The sequence below is a fragment of the Pelecanus crispus genome, chromosome 6 (genome assembly GCF_030463565.1).
Source record: "Pelecanus crispus isolate bPelCri1 chromosome 6, bPelCri1.pri, whole genome shotgun sequence".
Lineage (NCBI taxonomy): Eukaryota > Metazoa > Chordata > Aves > Pelecaniformes > Pelecanidae > Pelecanus > Pelecanus crispus.
This window is the reverse complement of record NC_134648.1, coordinates 9,898,356-9,918,376: the sequence shown is the minus strand read 5'-3', so window position 1 is coordinate 9,918,376 and position 20,021 is coordinate 9,898,356. Positions and strand designations below refer to the sequence as shown.

General features: G+C 37.3%; 1 protein-coding gene across 2 annotated transcripts in view; it reads right to left on the bottom strand.

The window, feature by feature from the left end:
• Positions 1–20,021, bottom strand: part of QSER1 (glutamine and serine rich 1) — a 44,595-nt gene that overhangs the window by 7,568 nt on the left and 17,006 nt on the right. Inside the window, exons 2-9 of one of the 2 annotated variants that reach the window (XM_075712110.1) lie at positions 19,656–19,765; positions 18,210–18,374; positions 11,152–14,859; positions 7,931–8,226; positions 5,901–6,017; positions 5,154–5,287; positions 2,642–2,853; positions 863–1,000 (exon numbers count right to left, since the gene is read on the bottom strand). In XM_075712110.1, the coding sequence (XP_075568225.1) occupies positions 863–1,000; positions 2,642–2,853; positions 5,154–5,287; positions 5,901–6,017; positions 7,931–8,226; positions 11,152–14,859; positions 18,210–18,348 (4,744 nt within the window). In that variant the 5' untranslated portion in view covers positions 18,349–18,374; positions 19,656–19,765. Of the gene's footprint in view, positions 1–862; positions 1,001–2,641; positions 2,854–5,153; positions 5,288–5,900; positions 6,018–7,930; positions 8,227–11,151; positions 14,860–16,944; positions 17,002–18,209; positions 18,375–19,655; positions 19,766–20,021 lie in introns of those variants that run through there. The other variant, XM_075712111.1, reaches the window with a different exon arrangement.

The window sequence follows — 20,021 nt, the reverse complement described above, 5'->3', positions numbered from 1 at the left end:
ACCTTAAATTGCAAATATACATTTGAACGTAGGCATGTGGCCATGAATGAAAATCTACAGCTCAGTATGGAGTCTTTTATTTATAAAGTCAATTTCTTTGCTTTTAGTGGGACTACTGACATAATGCATGGGTGTGAAACCTTGAAGTGTGCATTGATGCACAACCAGAGCAAACCAGGAGAGTCTAGAAAATAGTTTTTTTTTAAAAACACGTGAACAGAAACAACAGCCTGCAACTAAATAATGTGAAATGATTGCTCTTTTCGGACCTTTATCTTCATACATTCGTGTTTTGCCAAATTTTGAAAAACAGAACAGTTTTGACTTTTGTATCCTGGAGTCCACTATGGTAAATAAGTCCAGACATTTTCTCCTCAAAGAGGAAGCTGAATACAATTGTCCATGATCAGAATTTTAAGGTTTCAGAGTTTGAAAAGAAGAATTTTTAATAGTAACAAGAATCAGAACTACTTATGGTTATAAGGGTATTTCTTCATAAGAAAGTAAACACACACTTGAAACACTGTAATTTGAAACAAATGTTTGCTAAGATTTTAAAAGATAGCAACAGCAGGAACAAAGAGCTCAGTTCTGACATCCACAGCGCAAGTCTAATGTAACAAAGCAGACAAAACAGTATTTCTAAATTACTCCGATTATTCAAAGAGACAGCGCAAATATATATACATGCACACATGTATAAGTAACCTGCGTAAAGTGTTCTTCAGATGTGGGTATGTTGCTAAAAGTTTGGTAGGTTTTGTTTGTTTTTCTTTTTATTTTAAAAAAATACATTCGCCTTTCTGATTAATAACCTTAAGATCTAATAAAAAAACCCATGCAAGTGTTAAACATACTGTACCATTGCTCTTTTCCAAGGCTTGCATTGTGTCTGGATCCAAGGCAATGCTAACCAGCAACTCCATGTAGCTCTTAAAAGTCTCTTTCATAGCTCTTGTATTCAAAAAGCGAGTAACAAGGGGAGCTGGAGGTACAAGCTCTGAAAATTAATCAGAATACAGTGATTTTTTTTCCTCCAATATCCAGCAAATAACTGTGTTTTTCAAAACTAAAGGCTTTCTCTCCTAAAACACAAGTGACCTCTGCTGGTATCCCAAGAGATTAAAAGTCTATACAATCAGAAATAATACTCAAACTACTTCCATGCCAAAGCCAGGTACAAACACCAAATCTGGTACAAATGGTACAATTTTTTGTAGAAACACGTACAATTACTTGTAACTATCAGCATTTAGATTACCATATTTTAGGGAATTTAAACATTTTTCTATTATTGTAGGTGAAAGTCTAGAGAAAAGGGATAATGAATAACCTCAGTCAAGCAAAATGCCCTAAGTGTGGGTTTCATGTCAACGCAAGTACCTCCTAAAACCACAAAACTCAAAGTCGTCCAACAGAAAAACACTCAAAAGCACTAACGTCACTTAGGAGCCTGCATACCATTGAAGTCAATCCCACCTAATTGTCCAAGTCACAAAAAAAAGATGTAAAACAATTTTTATCAGCAAAACAACGTAGGCATATTTGTGCTTATTCTGAGGAAGCTTTTATTTTTTCCTAGACAGCAATTTCAAACATGCACATGGAGTAGTCATCAGCATTAGTAAGCATTCTGGAGCTTTTTATAGGCTCCATGTACACCAGTATTTTGCAGTAATTTAGCTAGCAAGGCTGTTAAAGCTTTCTCAGATATTCACACTTCTATGGGTGACTATCATCACCAGGTTACTTGAAATTTTAAATAGGGACAGTTGTACATATTACTGGTTATTTGGGTAAGTTTGCTTCAAAACTGTTATTTTAAAGGTGCTGCCTTCAGCAGAGGCACTGTTCCAGTCCACCAACCCTAGCTTATCTAGAGTTAAAGTCACCGAGGCCAACATGCTTTGCAAATACTGCAATACAAAGCATGGGTACTACACAGTTTAACTTCAAACACACAGGAAATAAAAAAAACCCCACACCTGCAAAAAACACTGTACATCTGCTACCACAAGTAATCTCTATAAACATAGCAGACTTCTAAAACCCCTTTCTGTTCTGGAGAATTACTGCAAACGTCGCATCTCAACGTTCCAAGACACCATGAATGTTTTAATGGCAAATCTGCTCAGCAGGCTGCATTTGAACAGCTGACATTTAGTCAAGCAATGAAGCAGCCAAAAAGTCAACTGCTTCTTCTCCTTGGGTTTTGAAAAAACAACGGCAACATCTGACTTCTGCCCACATCTGCACGCAGACAGGCACTGCAGGAATATTACTTTAGACATGACATGGCATTGCAATGGAAAATTAATGAAGAATTCAATTCTTGAGATGTATTCGAAAATCAAATCACCTCCTTCTCCTGCAATTGTACCCATCTTAGAAAGTAAGTAGTAAAAATATATTTATTTAATTGATAAACTACATGTGAGGTAACTTCAGTTGCACACATTTACTTATACAAAAACAACTAAAAAGTTTTAAGGAATCAATTTTCCATGGCACTGTTAGATTTCAATTTTTTTTCCCTGAGGCTAGTGAAGAAAAATTTGCAAGATCGAGCAATATCTTTTTATACTACTATTTTCAGTTAAGTTCAAATAGGCCTAGATGCTAACAATAATATCACGCTCACCATCCTCATCACTCTGGACCTCAGGTGAAGAATCAGACTGGGAAGATGAAAACTCTTCTTTCCACTTTTTCCTTTTCTTTGGTGGTGGTTCAGCCTTTACCTTTGGCTGTTTAGCTTTGGGTTTCACAGAAGAGACCTTTGTTGCTGTTGGTTTTGGTGTTGGTGGATCAGGGGTTTTGTTGTTGCTACTACTAGGTTTGCAATGAATAGTCCTGCAATATTATGAAGACGATCTTTATGGAACTAATTACCACACAAGTTTTGGCATTAATAAAACAGCTACAGCCTTATTTGACCAGAATATATTCCCCACCAATTATATATACTTATTTCATTGTCACACGTAACTAGGAATTAGGTCATACACACTATACTACTGGGTTTTTTTTTTATACAATGCTTAACAGTTATTCTCAACTACCTATGATTAAATAGTGTTTCAATTTTATAACTAGATAGGCACAGAAAGTTTAAATTGCCCAATATTGGTAGAATTTCTGAGCTATAGGAGATTGGAGCTAATATTGAAATTGATTATGTTATGAAAAAAAAAAAATCAGACTTCACCGACTTGAACAAATACTAGTAATCGGTAAGATTCACTGACGAAGTGAATGTGGGATATTGTATCAATACAAAGATGGGAGAATATCAATCATATAAAAACACAGGAAATGCAGGATCTTGGAATACAAAACCAGACAACTCTCCTTTCTCTTCCCACCACCGAAAACAGGAAAGCAAACAGGAAACTTAGTATAGTAAGTACAAAGTTACGTACTTTAGGACTAATAATGCAATGCAGTTTTGAGAACACAGCGGGGAATACAATTCTGGGAAGCACCAGGCAAGATTTTTTGTCCAAATGGGAAAGTTCTAATGGTAAGGCAGTGAAATGTACAGTGGAAACACTGTAAGTATTTTGTGGAATACTGTGAATAATTCTAGTCATCTGAGATGAAGATTTCAAACTGAAATGGATGGAGACAACAGATACTAGGATGATTAGAGGAATGGAAAGTCTGCCTTAGATGGGGAAATTGAAAGACCTTGATTAATATTAGTGAAATGAAGACACAGGTGGAATCTGACTGCTCTCCAGAAATACATCATGCAGTAAAAACACCAGGGAAAGACAGAAATAAAAGCCAAAAACACTATTGAGACAATATATGGATACAAGCTAATCATGATCATGTTTTGGCTAAAAGACATGTTTCAGAGCACTGGAAGAACAGGTTCTGGAACAGTCTTTTGTATCCCAAGAAAGAAAGAGCATCAAAATCCTAGCTAGTTTTAAGTAGATCACGACCATTTTGCAAAATTATCTGATCGCATTGCTTTCTTTGAGAGCAACCTGGACTTAAAACCCCAGTCATTTCTTCAGTGAAGAGCACTGTAATTTTTTTCATTACTGTTTACCAACATCTGATAAATAAAACTTAACTGCATTAAATTATAATCATTGAAAAGCCATAGAGACAGAAAAGATTCAGATATCATCTGAAGTTGTGAGAGAATAAAATAAGCTAAGCATTACAGCGTGACAGAGTTTGCACCATACAGAAGCTGCAATCTTTTCCAAAAGCACAATTAAAGGTCAACGCAAAATGCAATAGCAAAACCCTTAGCAAGTGAATGACTTGAAGTGAAAAACTTGTCAGATGGGAGGTGACAGAGGAAATCTCAGCGATAGCTAAAGTACCTGTGAGAGACACACTTACAGTCATAACATTTTGCAGGACCAGTAGTGGATTTACTAGAATAATCAAAATCATAATATGTTTGTCCTGCATTCTTTACACGGCTCTCCAGAGTGACAGATTTGTTTGGGTTTTATTTATCCTTGTTGGTGGTTTAAAAGCAATACTACTGGAATTACTGATTTTAAGGCATGGATAGAGGTTACATGGGATAACTCAAAGTGATAAGGCTTTTTGGGGAGGGGTGAGGGAGGTAGGGAAGGTGCAATAAGAAAAGTAAAATTCCCTCAGTGTGAAAGGACATACAAAAGGAGGAGCAACATCCTTGTGACAACCAACTTCAACAATGAACTTTTGTTTTTAAATTAACTTTCCAGCATTGAGAAGAAAGCATGGTACTTCTAGTATACTGGGACAAAACGGTCATGAAAGCAATCCAGAAAAACATACCTAACTTGCAAAGTCCACAGGATAGGAGTAAACAACACACAAAAATTTAAAATCATTACACCTGTAAGCTTCTATCCTTACGTTGAGCAACAGGGCGAAAGATGACAGAAAGAAATAGCATGTGGAGCCCTAACACCTCTAAAACAAATGATTATTGCAATCCACAGATTCAAGGTAGAGAAGTCTTGGTATGGCAGTAATTTATATCTCATTTCTTAGAGCAAAACACAAGAGTTCTCAGTTTCCAACTTAAAGCTGAATTAACATAATCCTGAGTTATAAGCCTTGTTTATTAAAATAGGTGTGTTCTTAATATGAAAACAATATGGCAAAATGAAAAACAAATTGAAATAAAATACCTTGCTGACTGTACAGGCTTGCTTCGTGGTTTTTTTGAACATACTCTCACATACTCCTTTTTGTTTGAATTTTCAATGAACTTCACATACACTCGTTTGTATTTTGTTTTTGCATCCCCAAAATACCCAAGATACTAAAAAAAAAAAAAAATTTAATACACAAGTCTTTCTGTTAAATAAAATTATTCAGTTTAACAATTAAAAATTTAAATACTAGTCAGTTTAAAAACAACAACTTTGCATACAAAGATGAGCCATCCTACAGCATTTATAGTTTAAGAGAAATTCTCCAATGAATTTCCACATAATGCTTAAAGTAAGAAAATAAGACAAGAGGTACGTTGGGCTTCATTTTCTCCCTGTATTTAATCCTCCCCATGTGTTATCCCAAAAGCATTATCTGCCTGGCAAAGGGCTGCCTCTTGAAATTGTATCCTATTTGTATCCTTTGCATTGCGGAAAGCAGTTGGTTCACAAGCCTGCTTCCACTGGCTTTATTCTGGTTGCGAAAACTTGTTCCTTTACACAGCCTGAATGATACCAAAGAACCCATGCTGGAAAGCAAAGAATCTGCCCGTGAATATATTTAGAGAGAATTTTAGAGTAGGAGGAAATCAAGAAACCTTCCCTCCCCCCAGGATGCTTGCTAAGAATGTGTCAGAATCGCATTTTATTTTGTTTCCTAGACTTCCATCCATTAAGGAAATCAGTTCCCATGAGGCTTCATAAGGAATTTTTAAGACTCACACTGTTAGTAGCAGCAAACTCTCTCTGTCCATCTCGCACTTCAGGAACAAACTTTTGCAATAAAGCCTTCTGTACTTTCCAAATAGCTGGAGGCTCTTTTCCTGTTTGCAAAGCAACCTGTAAGAACATAAAATTATTTGCTAAAAACGGCTTATTTTTCTCCCAGAAGTGTGTTTGTGCGTTATATTTTTTTGCGAGAGTTACCTAGGGATAAAATGGAAATAAGTAATTAAAAATTCCAAACCTTAGTCATTACATGCCTTTTGCATCAAGACAGTATGGCATGAACTACAGTAAGTATAGTGCAATCCACAGTGATGAAGTTAGAATCATAGAATCACAGAATGCTTTGGGTTGGAAGGGACCTTTAGAGGTCATCTAGCCCAACCCCCCTGCAGTGAGCAGGGACAGCTTTAACTGGATCAGGTTGCTCAGAGCCCCATCCAACCTCACCTTGAATGTTTCCAGGGATGGGGCCTCCACCACCTCTCTGGGCAACCTGTTCCAGTGCTTCGCCACCCTCACTGTAAAAAATTTCTTGCTTATATCCAGTCTAAATCTATTCTTCTTTAGTTTAAATCCATTATTCCTTGTCCTGTCACAACAGGCCTTGCTAAAAAGATTGTCCCCATCCTTCCTATAGGCCCCCTTCAAGTACTGGAAGGCTGCAATAAGGTCTCCCCGCAGCCTTCTCTTCTCCAGGCTGAGCAACCCCAACTCTCTCAGCCTGTTGGTGCCAATCAGCTTTGCCTTTTGTGATGTCTTAACTCACGTACCATGCAACTGAGCCACAAAACTTTATTTTTTAAAACAATATAACATTTTTCCAATTTTTTATTCTTTTGCTCTATAAAATATTTTTTAAAACAAAAATGCAAGAATCACAACAAGTAGCAAAAAGCTTGCAGGTCCTTAGAGATTCTGTAGCAGAAGCCCAGGTACATTACAGCATGATGCTTGCGCTAACGTGAAGAGATAGTTCAGTATGAATTAGTGAACCAGAGTTTACACTTTCAGTTCAACTTATCCGTAAAAAAAAAGAGTTTGAGTTGATTTTCTTCTTCACGTAGCTTGAGAAATAAACTATGTTAAAAAACAAATTTGTAATTATTAGCTCTAATAAGAAGTCTCTATAAATCCTACACGCAAACTACTAACTCAAAAAGTCTCTTTTTGGAAAACATATAATCAAGTATTGGTTCCTTTTTCATAGCTGTTTAAACAACTAAAGAAATAAACACCACAAAGCTTAAAATTCAAAGTATCTTATAACAAAACGTAATTGGTTTTATAAGTGACAAGGGAATATTTAAAACTGACAACGCTCATCTTATGCGACAAAGCTACATGAACTAATTTAAAACTTAATCTCAAGAGGATGAACACATAGACAAGTAATCAAAAGTATTATAAATTAATAGTAAGAATATTGCTGGCTATGATAGCAACAAAAGGAAAGGTAAACATGCAGAAGAATTTAAAATGATGAAAGAACAAAACCAAAACAAAACAAGAAATCAAAGACAACAAGGAACATTCCCATAAACTCATGTGAAGAGCTGTATTGGTTGCTTATGGAAGCTGTTTCTTGTTGGAACAGTAAACAGAACCTCTTCCAAAAAAGAAAAAAGACAACTCCAAGATCTTCTGCAAAAGTCCAAAAGTAATTTCTTAAACATCTTACACCTGAAAGCCTACTATTATTTAAAAAAAAAAAAAAAGGTAGTCAAGAGCCTGTGAAAAATGTATGCTTTTTAATATTAAAAAAAGGTAATTCCAAGTTCTAACAGAGGTTACCAGCACATAGATTTACTGTATTACATATGTAGTATAAAATGGGTCATGTACATACAAAACATATTCATAACCTGCACAGAAGACACCTTTAAGGCATTTTGGCAGTAGCCAGTGAATATTAGAATAGGAACAGAAAACTAATCTGCAGCCTTTCCCCTTTTGGTAGTTTGTTGAGGCTAAGTTCATATGAAGGATTTTTCATGCTTGCCCCCCCAAGCAAGTATTCCGATTACCTTTAGCATCTCTATATCTTCAATCTTCACTACAAATTCATCACGTTCTCTGTACATGCCCTCTCCTCCACTGTCCATATCCTCTTCATCAGTCCATCCTTCTACTGCAACAGCTGCCTGTATTTTTGCCAATTGGTCTGAAGTCACAGCATCCTGTTGAGCTACTTTTAAGGGGTCAGCTGGATTAGTTTTCTCCTGCGCATTGACTACAGGAGCAGTTGTCTGTGGAGATTCCTGCTTTATTACAGCAGTAGTGGCAGCGGCTGCAGCAGTAACAACTGCAGCTTTTTCAGCTTCTGAAGAAAAAAAAATTGAAGTTTTAGTTAAATTATCAAGGATTAGCAACGTAAAATGGGAACTAGATTTATTTTTCTTCTTTTCTGTTACAATACATATTAAAAACAACTGTTCTAGGAAAAACACCTGTTGTAAGAGTTAAAACAGAAGCATTATCTTGGCCACAACTAAACCTTAAACAAGACCAAAATATTGTAGCTAGTATACCTCTGTATTAAGCTGCTGCACCTATTAGCATCTAGAAATAACAAAAGATGAACACTTTAGAAAACAATTTGATAGTTACAGACATGATCGACAGGAAATACTGTTGTACTTTGTGTGAATAAGCAAATACAACAGTGAAGGTTACAACACTGAATCTTGTTTCCAATCTGCTGATAAGTAATGTCTTTTTAAATTGGATTAAGGAAAGAGAAATACACATGAAATATGAAAACATTTGCTGTATGACTTTTGGACATTCATCTTTTCTATCTTGTGATAATGTAACTGCAAATTCCATATTAAAACTCTGGCAATATCCTAATAATTTTTCATATTAACAGAGGTGAGCAATAAGTACTGATGATACAAAACAAAGAAGGCAAAGAACTTTCTTCTTCTCCTCTATACCCCAGAGCCAAAGGAAACTCCCAGTTGTCAAAATTATTATTCTTCCCTACCTGAAAAAAAATAATCTTTTTTAGATATTACTTTATACTGTTTTATACATATTAGTTTCAACACTGACTTTCTGATCTAAAAGAAGTCAAGTTATAGTAGCTATAGCATAATTACTAATATAATTTAGGAAACTGGCTTCAAACTTGAGAAGATAACCATTTTACACTTTTGTTACAATCACTGCTAATTGTTGACTTCAAAAAACAGAAAAAAGGTAACATGACATATATTTTAATAAAAAGTGATTCAAAACAAGTGATTTAAATATAAAATTAATGTGTCAATACAAAAGCTATATATCAGACACATAAAGATTCATTAAATCAATTCAGTAAAAGTGCTAAGCCATGAAATATGTTCTTCTGGATATATCATATCGCATTATTGCAAATACATTGTATTTCTTTGTTCAGTGAAAGCTATGACAACTTTAATTTGACACAACATTATTAGTTCCCCAAGTATATTTACACATTCCTCAGAACAGCAGATAAATGTACATACGCTACTTAATACTACCAACAAAACACTATGTTTTAATATTTGTCTTTCCATACTTATGGGCAAAAGCAGACAGAAGGAGGAATTACTACAAAATCTGCAAGACACCAGCAAGTAAGAAAGAAGTCATTACTAAGCATCTCATATAATGTACAAACAGTCTTGTATAAAACAAAACAGCAAGGTGAATTCAAGAAATTGGTGGTATAAATATTACATCCTTACGAATGATAAATATAAAGAAGATACAATAATATTGGGAAGAAAATCACTGCAGATAAAACACTAATGGAAATGCCCACCCATCAAAAACTTTGAAATATTTCCTTAGGAAGTTGTACACAGAATATGGCTTATTAAAATTAACAAGCTTCAGCCAGAGGCTCACACCCTGGCACTGTCCACATTTTGGCTTTCTGGGAAAAAAAAAGTCACTGCTTTTTTGTTTAAAATACATATTCAACTGAAAGATACACGAGGAACCTCATCTTCTGTAACAGACTTTCCAAAATGCATGAACTTAACATTAACTTAATAGAAATAGCCACAGAACAAAACAGAACAGTAATTAAGATGAAGTATTGTTTAGTATATCATGTATTCTGCAATCTTTTTCCAGTATTTTAGGTCCAATTATTACAATTTCAGTTGGATTGTGCTATGTATTTTTCAGTAAATCATGTCACTCCTAGAGAAAAAAAATCTCCCTCTCTCCTTTAATCTAAAGAGAAAAAATTACTTCATTTATTTTGTTAAGAACCAGCCTATGGGTTGTGGGTCCTGAGGAGAGTTTAAGAAATGTTTCATTTTCTCCCTGTGATTATTTTGGAAGGTAATGGTATTTCTCTTGAATTAGTACAGTTATGTGATTGGCTAGATAGATTGCTTACCAGAGAAAACAGACTTCACCGTAAAGGTCTATCCAGGCAAAAATATGCTGCATGTTGAAAATACTTCAAAGCAAAGCAGCATCCGTTAAAAGCTATGAACGCTGACAACGTAACGTACAGCGCAGCTGTAATACAAGCAAAACTGAAAAGCCTGTGGAAAACTAACTACTACGGTGATCAGTGGTTGCTGCCTGCCCCTCCCTGCCCAATACAACCCTTCCCAGGTTTTGTTCTTTTGTTAGCGATGTATCAACATGAAGCTACAACGCTCCCGATTAATGTGGCTGAAATCAAAGTCAACTGACTCCCATCTTGGACAAGACTAGCCAAACCAGTGCTCAGTTTACAAGTGCAAAAATTGTTTTTATAAGCTTATTCTGTGCAACTCTTATCATCACAGAAAGTCCATGTATAACTCTACCTTGGAAGAACTTAACCTCTGCTGATGGCAATTATTAACATGTTCTCTTGCTAGAATTTTTTAAAAATAGATTTAAAACCTCTGATATGATGGTTTGTTGAGGTTTCCAGATGAAAATCACATTTAGCATTCTAAGCTGGAGAAGAAGAAAACAGACACATTATTCCAATTCTGGGCTAAAATAACTTTCTGGCGTTAGAAGAGTCCTACTTAAGAAGTTTTAAGAAGCATGAAAAAGTTTATCTACATATTTTCTAATTGCAGAAAACACTAGTGTAGTTCATAGTCAGCACACCTTTTGAACAGAGATCTTAATTACGGCTGTGGTTAAAATCACAACCAACCAAAACCTTTACGTGAACTGAAGATAGCTAAAGCTATTCTTTATTTTTTCCCATCAGCTACAGAAATCTCCTTCAACATAGGCACTGTAGTAACCATTTTACCTGATTTGTTCTTTCTGTCAGATGTATCATCCAGGGCTGACAATGCAGTAGAGATGCTCTTCTGAAGATCGTGGTTACCCCCCACAGAATCATCTTCATCAGAAGAAAATGAAGGCAACGTTTCTAAATTTTTCTTAAGTTCTTCATCAACTTTTTTGGTTGGACTTTCTCCACTAACCTCAGCAGTTACAGGTGCTGCTGCTGCTGGCTGAGGCTTTGCAGGGGACTGTAGGCAAGGGGCACGAACTATTTGGGTAACCGGTCGCCTAGTCCTGTTTGGCATTCGTACAGCTGGAGCTGAAAACTGTTGCCTAGGCCCAGACTTTAGAAAGTCTAAAAAAGATGCGATAAATCCTGTTTTGACTTCAGGCTGTTTTTCTTCAACTTCTTTTATTTTTTGCCTCATTCTTTCCTGATGCTGGTAAGTATCATAACAACTTTCCGAAACAGGAGAAGAGTACGTCAAACAGGAGTCATTTCCTCTTGAATTTTGACGTTTACACTGTCCACTTCTTTTTAACTGTTTCTGAATCACACTGTCATCCTCTGTAGCATTTTTGGTTTGGCTTTTTCCTTTGCTTTTTTTCTTCTGTAGGTTCCCTTGAGTTAAATCTTGGCATTCTTCTTCAGTTCTACTAATGGTTCCATCTCCACTTTGGGGCACAGACAGTGGCTGCAATGGACCCTTTGACTGGTTGCCTGCTACTGTACCATCATCACCACCCATATTAAAATCATTCTCTGAAGCAGCACTTTCTTCACTTAGACTCTTACTGCTTGAAACAAATTCTGTCTCTCTTGTGTTCAGTGTACTATCAGCAGAAGCATCATTATCTTCTTCAGATTCATGACTGATGCTAGATTGTTTCTTAACTGGAAGAGACCCTTGTTCTTGCTCCTCTTGACCAGGGCCAAGGGCAGGAGAGGTCATTCGCGTTGGTACATTTTGATCAGAAGTTTCAATGTGCTGTTGATCAAGGTTCACAGTTTTTGTCTGTATTGTTGACACTGGTGTAAGATTTATAGTAATTTGGCCTCCATTCAGAGAAATATTACTTATGCTTGCTGGCTTTCCAACTACAGTAGGTGAGGCACTGAAACCAGGAGACACGTGTCTTACATCTATTGATCGGAACTGTGTTTTAGACTCCTCCCGATTTTCAACAGACTGGATTTCCTCTTCATTAGAAGCTGATTTGGCAAAGTCAGATGGTGTCACTCCACAGGCTGCTGCTGTTGCTGCTAAGATATCATCTACGTTGGATAATATATTCCTCTCATCACTAAGAAGTATAGATTCTGGGAAACATATTGAACTTAGAGAAACAAATTGGTTCTTTGAATCGTGTTGATTTGTTTGATTAAAATGATCTTTTGTTGTCAAATGTTGCTGTAGTGGTTTTGAGGGCTCAGAAATGTCCATTTTCATTACTTCTGAATTCTGAGTATGAAGCTGTTGCTGAGAATGACCCCCATTACTTTGAATAATGTGACCGTCCATCTGAAGGAATGGATGTGTCACCTGTTGAGGACTTTGTATTCTTTGCACTTGCGGTGATGCCTTTGCTTGTCCTAAACCCGACTGCAGTATTGACTGATGAAGAATCTGCAAGTCACAGGCTGACTCCAGAAGTACCTGTGCAGTGGGCAAACACAGCTGATGACCATGTCTTAAAGCATGAGGTTGAACCTGCAATGGTGTACTAATGACTTGGCCTTGCTGTTCTTGAGCTTTACTTTCATGTACCTTATGCATAAGAGAATGTTGCTGGTTTAGTTCTTTAGCACTCACAGTTACTTGTGTTGGTTGCATTAAATTAGCTGTCTTTTTTATATCATGGTTTAGGCTAGTGATATGGCCAATATGTTGGGAAAGCTGTTCCACAGAATTGACCATTCTTTCATCTTTCTTTGTTCCTTGAAGAGTAAGTCCAACAACTTGATCTTCAAGACGAGAGTTACTTCTGATGACACTTTGAGAGTATCTGTCATCCGCCTTTGAGACCCTATAGGATGCATCCTGAGCATTGATTTCCTCATCGGTTAACCTTTGAGTGGAAGATTCAAGAGAAGCCTGCTGTTGCAATGCCTGCATATCCTGCATTGATAATTCCTCCTCTTGTTTTGATGATGCATACAAATTAGAGTCAGACTTCCTTTTAACATATGACTTCGTTTCCGAGGAAGGCCTATTGTTCTGCAGTGTCTGTGAATGAGCTGGGGATGCAAAAGGAGGAGACTGGACAGATGGCAAAAACTTTTGAGACTGTGGAGAGGAGGATTCTTGTGACTGAGAGTTCTGAGAAGAATGTAAAGAAATATAGCTCTGATTAGGACTCGAGGCTGGAAGAGTTTGTATCCGAGGAGAGGCATTAAAGGAAAGAGAAGGCGATGTTAATGTTAAAGACTGCCCTGAAGAATAGCTTTCTGAAGGACTAACAGCTGATAAAACTTGTGATTGAGATGAAAAACTAACTTGGGATTGGCTAACTGGAGATAAACCCTGAGAGTGACTAGAAGAGTAGCTCTGAGATTGGCTGACTGAAGAAAGTTCCCTTGTTTGCCCAGAATAGTTCTCATTTGGAACTGAAGTCAATACCTGTTCCTCTGAGGAGTAACTTAGAGTATGACTATCAGAAGTAATAGTTTGTGATTGCCCAGAAAAAGTCAATGTTTTATACAGTGAGGGCAGCTTCTCAACCTTGCTGGATGAGAAATCCTGTGAGTGACTGACAGGTGGCACATTCTGAGCCTGGGATGAGACATAGTTTTGGGACTGGCTGACCGACAAGAGGCTTGGGAGCTGTGCTGTAGAATAGATCTGTGCTTGTCCTGTAATGACAGAACTCTGGTTTTGTGCAGTTTTGGCATAGCTTTGCGTCTGCACCGTGGGAGCTACACTTTGAGGTTTGGGGGTCTTCGTTGACCTTGGAGGCTGCTTCGTGGAACAGTTTTTCACTTTTGCTGTGGAAGCAGATGGAAAACCAGGTGATGGAATTGCAGATGTGTACGACTGAGCAAGTTCCACTGTGACTTGAGAAGTCTTCTGCTGTGGTCCTCCATTGCTCACCTGAGTAACATCTCCAACTGGACTGCAGGATAATGTTGAGTGCCTAGATGTATCCTGAAAATTAACTCCACTTGTACTTGTTAAATAGGTGTGTAAGGAATGCTGTGAAACAGTCAGTTGAGCCTGAACAGACTGAGTACTTGAAGGCCGCTGATGGTGTTTAATAACACTACATTCTCGCTGAAGTGCTCTATCGATAGAAGCAGTGGAACCAGTAAAGACAGATGTGCTATACGCCTGAGAAACCTGCTGAGCTCCTCCAAGGGTTGAAGGCAACAAACTAAATTGAGGTTGCAAAAGATGGGGTGCAGATTCTTGAGCAGAACGATATGTTGATGACTGAGGTGGTATACTGGTACTTAAAACAGAACTGCCTAGGCGCTCAAATGTCAATGCAGTTGGAACAGTGCCTTGCGATGTTTTAATCTGTAATAAAGGATCATGGGTAGTTAAGAGACCATTTGATGTAGCACTGAAAGTAGTATCTTGAAGAGTAAGAGAAGGGGTAGTAGCAAAGTTTCTACTGCTGAAAGTGTTGGGATGCTGATATGGTGATAAAGCAGATGTTGGTGGAAATGTTCCAGAGGTTGGCAAAGCTCCAGTAACAAACAGTTCTGTGGCTGTTGAGGAATGCATACCTGGAAAAAAACAAAAACAGAACAAGAAGGGAAAAAGAACATAAGGGAGCTTTACAAGTTACAACACTCTGTATTTCCGTAACTCATTTAACTATAAGATCTTACAGGATTTACAAACATAACCTTCTTTAGAATCATCATCCTTTTCAACAAAAAGATATAAAGGCAGGCACTTATTGTGGGTAATTTTCAAACCAGAAGTGCCGGGTTTTTTAAGAATTCCAAATTCTATATCTACAGTGAATTGCCAAAGGAAAAAAACTCACATCCTTAAGATGCAAACTCTGGCTTAAAAAAAAAAAAAAAAAAAATTGTATGCTGCTTGGAAACTGAAGGCTCTTTATTAGTCTTTATTTCAGTTCAAAAAGAAGTTCATAGTAGAGGACAACTGATCAAAAGCCCTTGACACCTTTAATATACAGTAAAAAGGCAAAATTATACCTTACCAACTGTAATACACATGTAGTTAAAAAAGCAACTCCATCTCCTGCATTTACCCTTACCAATACTTTTATAACTCACTTTATGTGAAACATTTCAGAGCTTACAGTGAAATAACTAATGGCCTATACACTTCGCAATACATGTTTCTTAAAGGAGGGCTTTGACTTTCAATACAAAGAATAGGTATGATTTGTATGCTTTCTAAAGTGAGAGTGCAAAACACCCACAGAAAGCAACTATCTGCACAGTGCAATAGCAACTATCTAACTGAAAGGTATACTACTACTAATTTGCATCCAGACATCAGTATGACATCCTGGCTTAAACAAGATTTCTCAACCAAATATACTACTCCAACCGAAACAGGAGTGTGAAATTCTCTTGCAAGCTTTGGGGCTTACAACAGTGATCCATATCATTCAGTGCTTTTCACCCTGTAACTTGTAGGTACCAGTGAAGTTTGCATACTGTTTCCAAAGTCCACAAACAAAAGTGAAGAATGTGAGTTTGTTCTCAGAGGGGCTTAAACTTCTTGTAAAGGAATCTGTAAAGGAATCGATTTCCACTGGGAAATTTACAAGGGTATGCAAAGCAGAAAAAATTAAAATCACTGGTATAATTTGACCTTTTTCATTTCTTCTTGGACACTTAAAACAGCTTTCAGCTTCGGATCATTTAAGAACAAATAAAAAAACCTCTCAGTAAATAAAGCTTGTTTTGAGACAAATACTTCAGTAAAAAAATCAATTATCATTTTAAAGTATATTAAGTCCTCTTAAACTGATTGCAACTTAATCACATAATTGCCTTGGAAGTTTCAGATGAAGCTGCGAAAGAAAGTATTTGTTTCTCCCTTTCAGTTCAAGACAAACTGATTTGAAGAGACGTGATACTGAAGGAGTACCAAGGTATTTTTCAGGAGTCAACAATAAGGTCTTTCTACAAGAAAGCATAAGCAGTGTTTTAATGCTTTCCCCACCCCCCCATTCCAAAAAACTGTAGCATCATGCACAACTGGTTTCTCTTTTACTGATCCCTACCACTAACACAAAGTAGGGGTATCTGGAAGCATCGAGAAGGGGAAGAATTTATACCTATTTTAACGGCAGATATTCATTTCTCATCTAACCTGTATTTTTCCCTTCTCTTCCATAAATTAAAGCCCTTCCTACTATGCAGGTAATTTCTTAAACCAGACAAGAGCCAGTCACAAGCATTATTATGGTAGAACTGCTGGGGTTTATATTTTACTTCTGTAGAGGAGCAGACAAAAGGTATGGCAAAGGTAGTAAGTTGTGTGCACAGACACCCCCCACTACCCTAAGAAATCAGAACACTGGTAACACATCCCACATATGAAAGGAAGACTTGGTAGGACAATATAACAAACACACTGTTCTTTTTCTTCCCCCAAAAAATCAGCAGTTGCAGGGTTTGGAGAAAAACCCAAAGTAAAGAACACTTCTAAAGAAAGGTCACCTTGAAGAGTGAAGAGCACTTGTTTTTCCTCATCAAAAAAAGTTTGTAGAAGAGAAGGCTCTCAAAAGACACTTGGGAGGATTGAGGGATACAGAAAAGCAGCAGAAGTATTAAAGGACAACAGAAAGCTCAGAGAACTGGTAATATTGAAAATGGGCTTACTGATGAGTTCTTAGTAATGAGTACTGAGAAGTCTCTCAATCACTGGTATCAACATCAAACCCGACCCACAGCATGTCTCCCCATTCTTCACAATTCACTGTTAGGCAGGCTGCAATGGAGAAAATGCTAGGACGAAGAGAAAAAAAGATTTCTTCCCAGCTGACAATGTGATGTGAGGATGGGTCATCACAACTCTAAACACCACTGATTTATATTAAGATTTTTTGACAGACTAACACTGTGTGTCTTCACCTGTGCTCCCACATATCTGCTTTTATCCATGGTGAATAAAAAGCCACATTCTCTCTTCTCAACTTTTTGAGTAGCTCTTCACAGAATGCAGCTGCACATTATACTTAACACAACAAGTGCAAACTGTCAACAAAAGGATTGTTCCGCTCTTCCCTCTCCCTACCTTATGCCTCCTCCCCTAAATCAGAACCAACGATCATACAGCTGCACTGAGACACAGATCAGCTTGCTGATACAGTGGAAAACCATCCCACCAAAGGAAAAAAACCCACCCAAACGTTTTCTGTCAGACCAGTGACTAGATCTGATTCACTGCACAGCTGCATAATCACTACATAAGACTAAGCATAACTTGAAGCTACCCACAGATGCAGCAGCAACACTTATCTCGGTGTGGCTGTCTACAGCAATCTCAAAATATGCAAAGTTTCCTGCTCTGCACAGAAGGCTTAACAGATGGGGGAGGCTTATAGGAGGCAGTCAGTCTGCCAAAAGAGATGGCATGTTTGTTTATTTGTAAATTAGATCACTTCTATGCGACATGCACCTCAGGCCCTCTTTTTGAGAACATCTTGCTCCTTACTTCTGTGTACAAAGGGGCTGAAGGTATCCACAGAGTTTTAGTAGTAATACCACAGAAGAAGAACTATGACACGGAACAGAGTTTGAGAATGAAAGATCTGCTAGGGTGTATAGGTACCTGAATATGCTTATGGTATTAGTGAGACTAATTCTAAACAAACTTGGAGAATAAATTTGACTCATTAGACAAAATAATATCCTATACATCTAAATTCCTTCCAAACAATTAGAACTTTTGCTCATATAATTCTTCTTCTAATCTAATTCTTCTGCTAATACGATTTAATTGATTTTGAGATTTTTAAATACCAAGACAGAAAAGAGGTAGAAGACGTGTAGCCTTTTCAGCTACTCAGGATATTTTTGTTTCAAGTTCTCCCAAACATTCAATATAATCATGACAAAATTTTATTTCAAGAGAAATTTTTCACCTGTCTGCCAGGAAGGAGCCCTGAATTGTGGTAAAAGGGTAGATCCTGAAGAGACTGCCTGAGCGGTACGAGACTCAATAGCAGAGAGAAAATTCATAACTGAAGAAGTTTCCTTAGTGTTACTTCCAGCACTGTGCATACTGGTATCAAATATTCCTGAAAGACCTAGATGAGGGTGGAAGGAAATGAAACAGAACAAACAGACAGTTCAGATGAATTTATAAGAAGCTCAGTCAAATAACAAGAATACACATTCATAATTCACTAAAAATAACGTATGAAACTTCAGAAATATTACTGAAGTACATCGATTTTTCAGTGTTTAACTGTTTTACAATGTTGTAACTTTAAAGTGGAACTTGAGTATACATTTAAAAACCTATTATTAACTGTATGTCAAACGATGCTTAAAAACAATATTTAGGTCAAGCAATAAAATTCTCCCTTCATCTGAAGTCACTGTTCCACTTTTTACATGAACTGTTTAAACATTCAGAATTCCTTCTGAAATGCGTTCAACTTCCCTGTATCAACCTTCTCCCCCTTTGGGCAGCTTGTAGCAGTTTGGACTTCTCTGTAGGACTGGCACAAGAAACAGGGTTTTGGTTTCCTGTTTCAACAAACACCTCTGTGCATTCCCTGTTGCTCACACCTTTCAATGGCAGGGGGCTCGATGGGAAGCAGTGGAGACATCCAGAGTTTTGAGTAACCAAGATTATGTCAAGACTGCACGGTCTGCACCCTGAAATGTTCTCTGCAGTTCTGACCCTTCATCATCCTGATTGAGGACCTGGCCAAGAGACTGCAGATTCCAGCCAGCACACGAGCTCAAATACCTTTCCTTAGAAACTGGGTTGCAAAGCAAGCGTGAAGAGGTCAAGCCCCGTCTTCTCCTGACATGGAGACAGGATATCATCAGGATCACAGACAGATCCTGATGAAGACGTAACATTGCCTAACCTGCTAATATATTTAAAGTAAATTTTAACTTTCCCCCAGCACTATGTCTTAGTTTGCAGATGTAAGTACTTGAACAGTGTGCTCAAACTTCCATTAGTTTTGCTATTTGTTTTAGTCTAAAAGAATTGGCACAATTTCTGCAGCTGGCTTTGAGGCATACTTAACATTCGGCCCTTATGCATAGGCCAAATCCTGAAAAGCTGTATTTTAAAGAATAAATGCAGTTTCTTTAAGAACCAACAGAAGTTATTGAGCATAACCCCCCTCTTATATTTTCCTTTCTACTAACATTTTGATAAAAGCTAACAACTGATTGTTAACTTTCTACTACAAACTCAGCTTTTCTAATACCACTTGCTACCACCTGCATGACGAACTCCCTCTGATTATAAAATTCATCAACTTGAATCAAAATTATGTAACAGGGTTTTTTTTCTTCTTCTTCTTTAGGTATTTAAGCTGTAACCTCATGATATGGACAGTTACCAGTAGGATGGTGTGTTGTAGAGTATCCAGGAAGCTGATGAGAAGCTGTGTATGTCTGTCTGTGAAGATCTGTTTCTGAATGTGATGAATGTCCTCCTCCATAGCTTAAGCTAAGGAAAAAATTACACATTATTAACAAAAATATACAGGTATAGAAACAAAGTACCACTACGAAATCCCAACCACAAGCCAAGAAGTTGCAGAAATAAAAAAGAACACAAGCCCAAGGTCTGACAGATGTGGTTGTGCTAGGACATCCCTAAAAATGTGAAGCAGTTAAAAAAAGTACTGCAAACCTAATGAGCCAAAGGGGGAAAAAAAAACCCTTACAAAAATCAAAGTTGATCACGGAAAAGTCTACAAAAG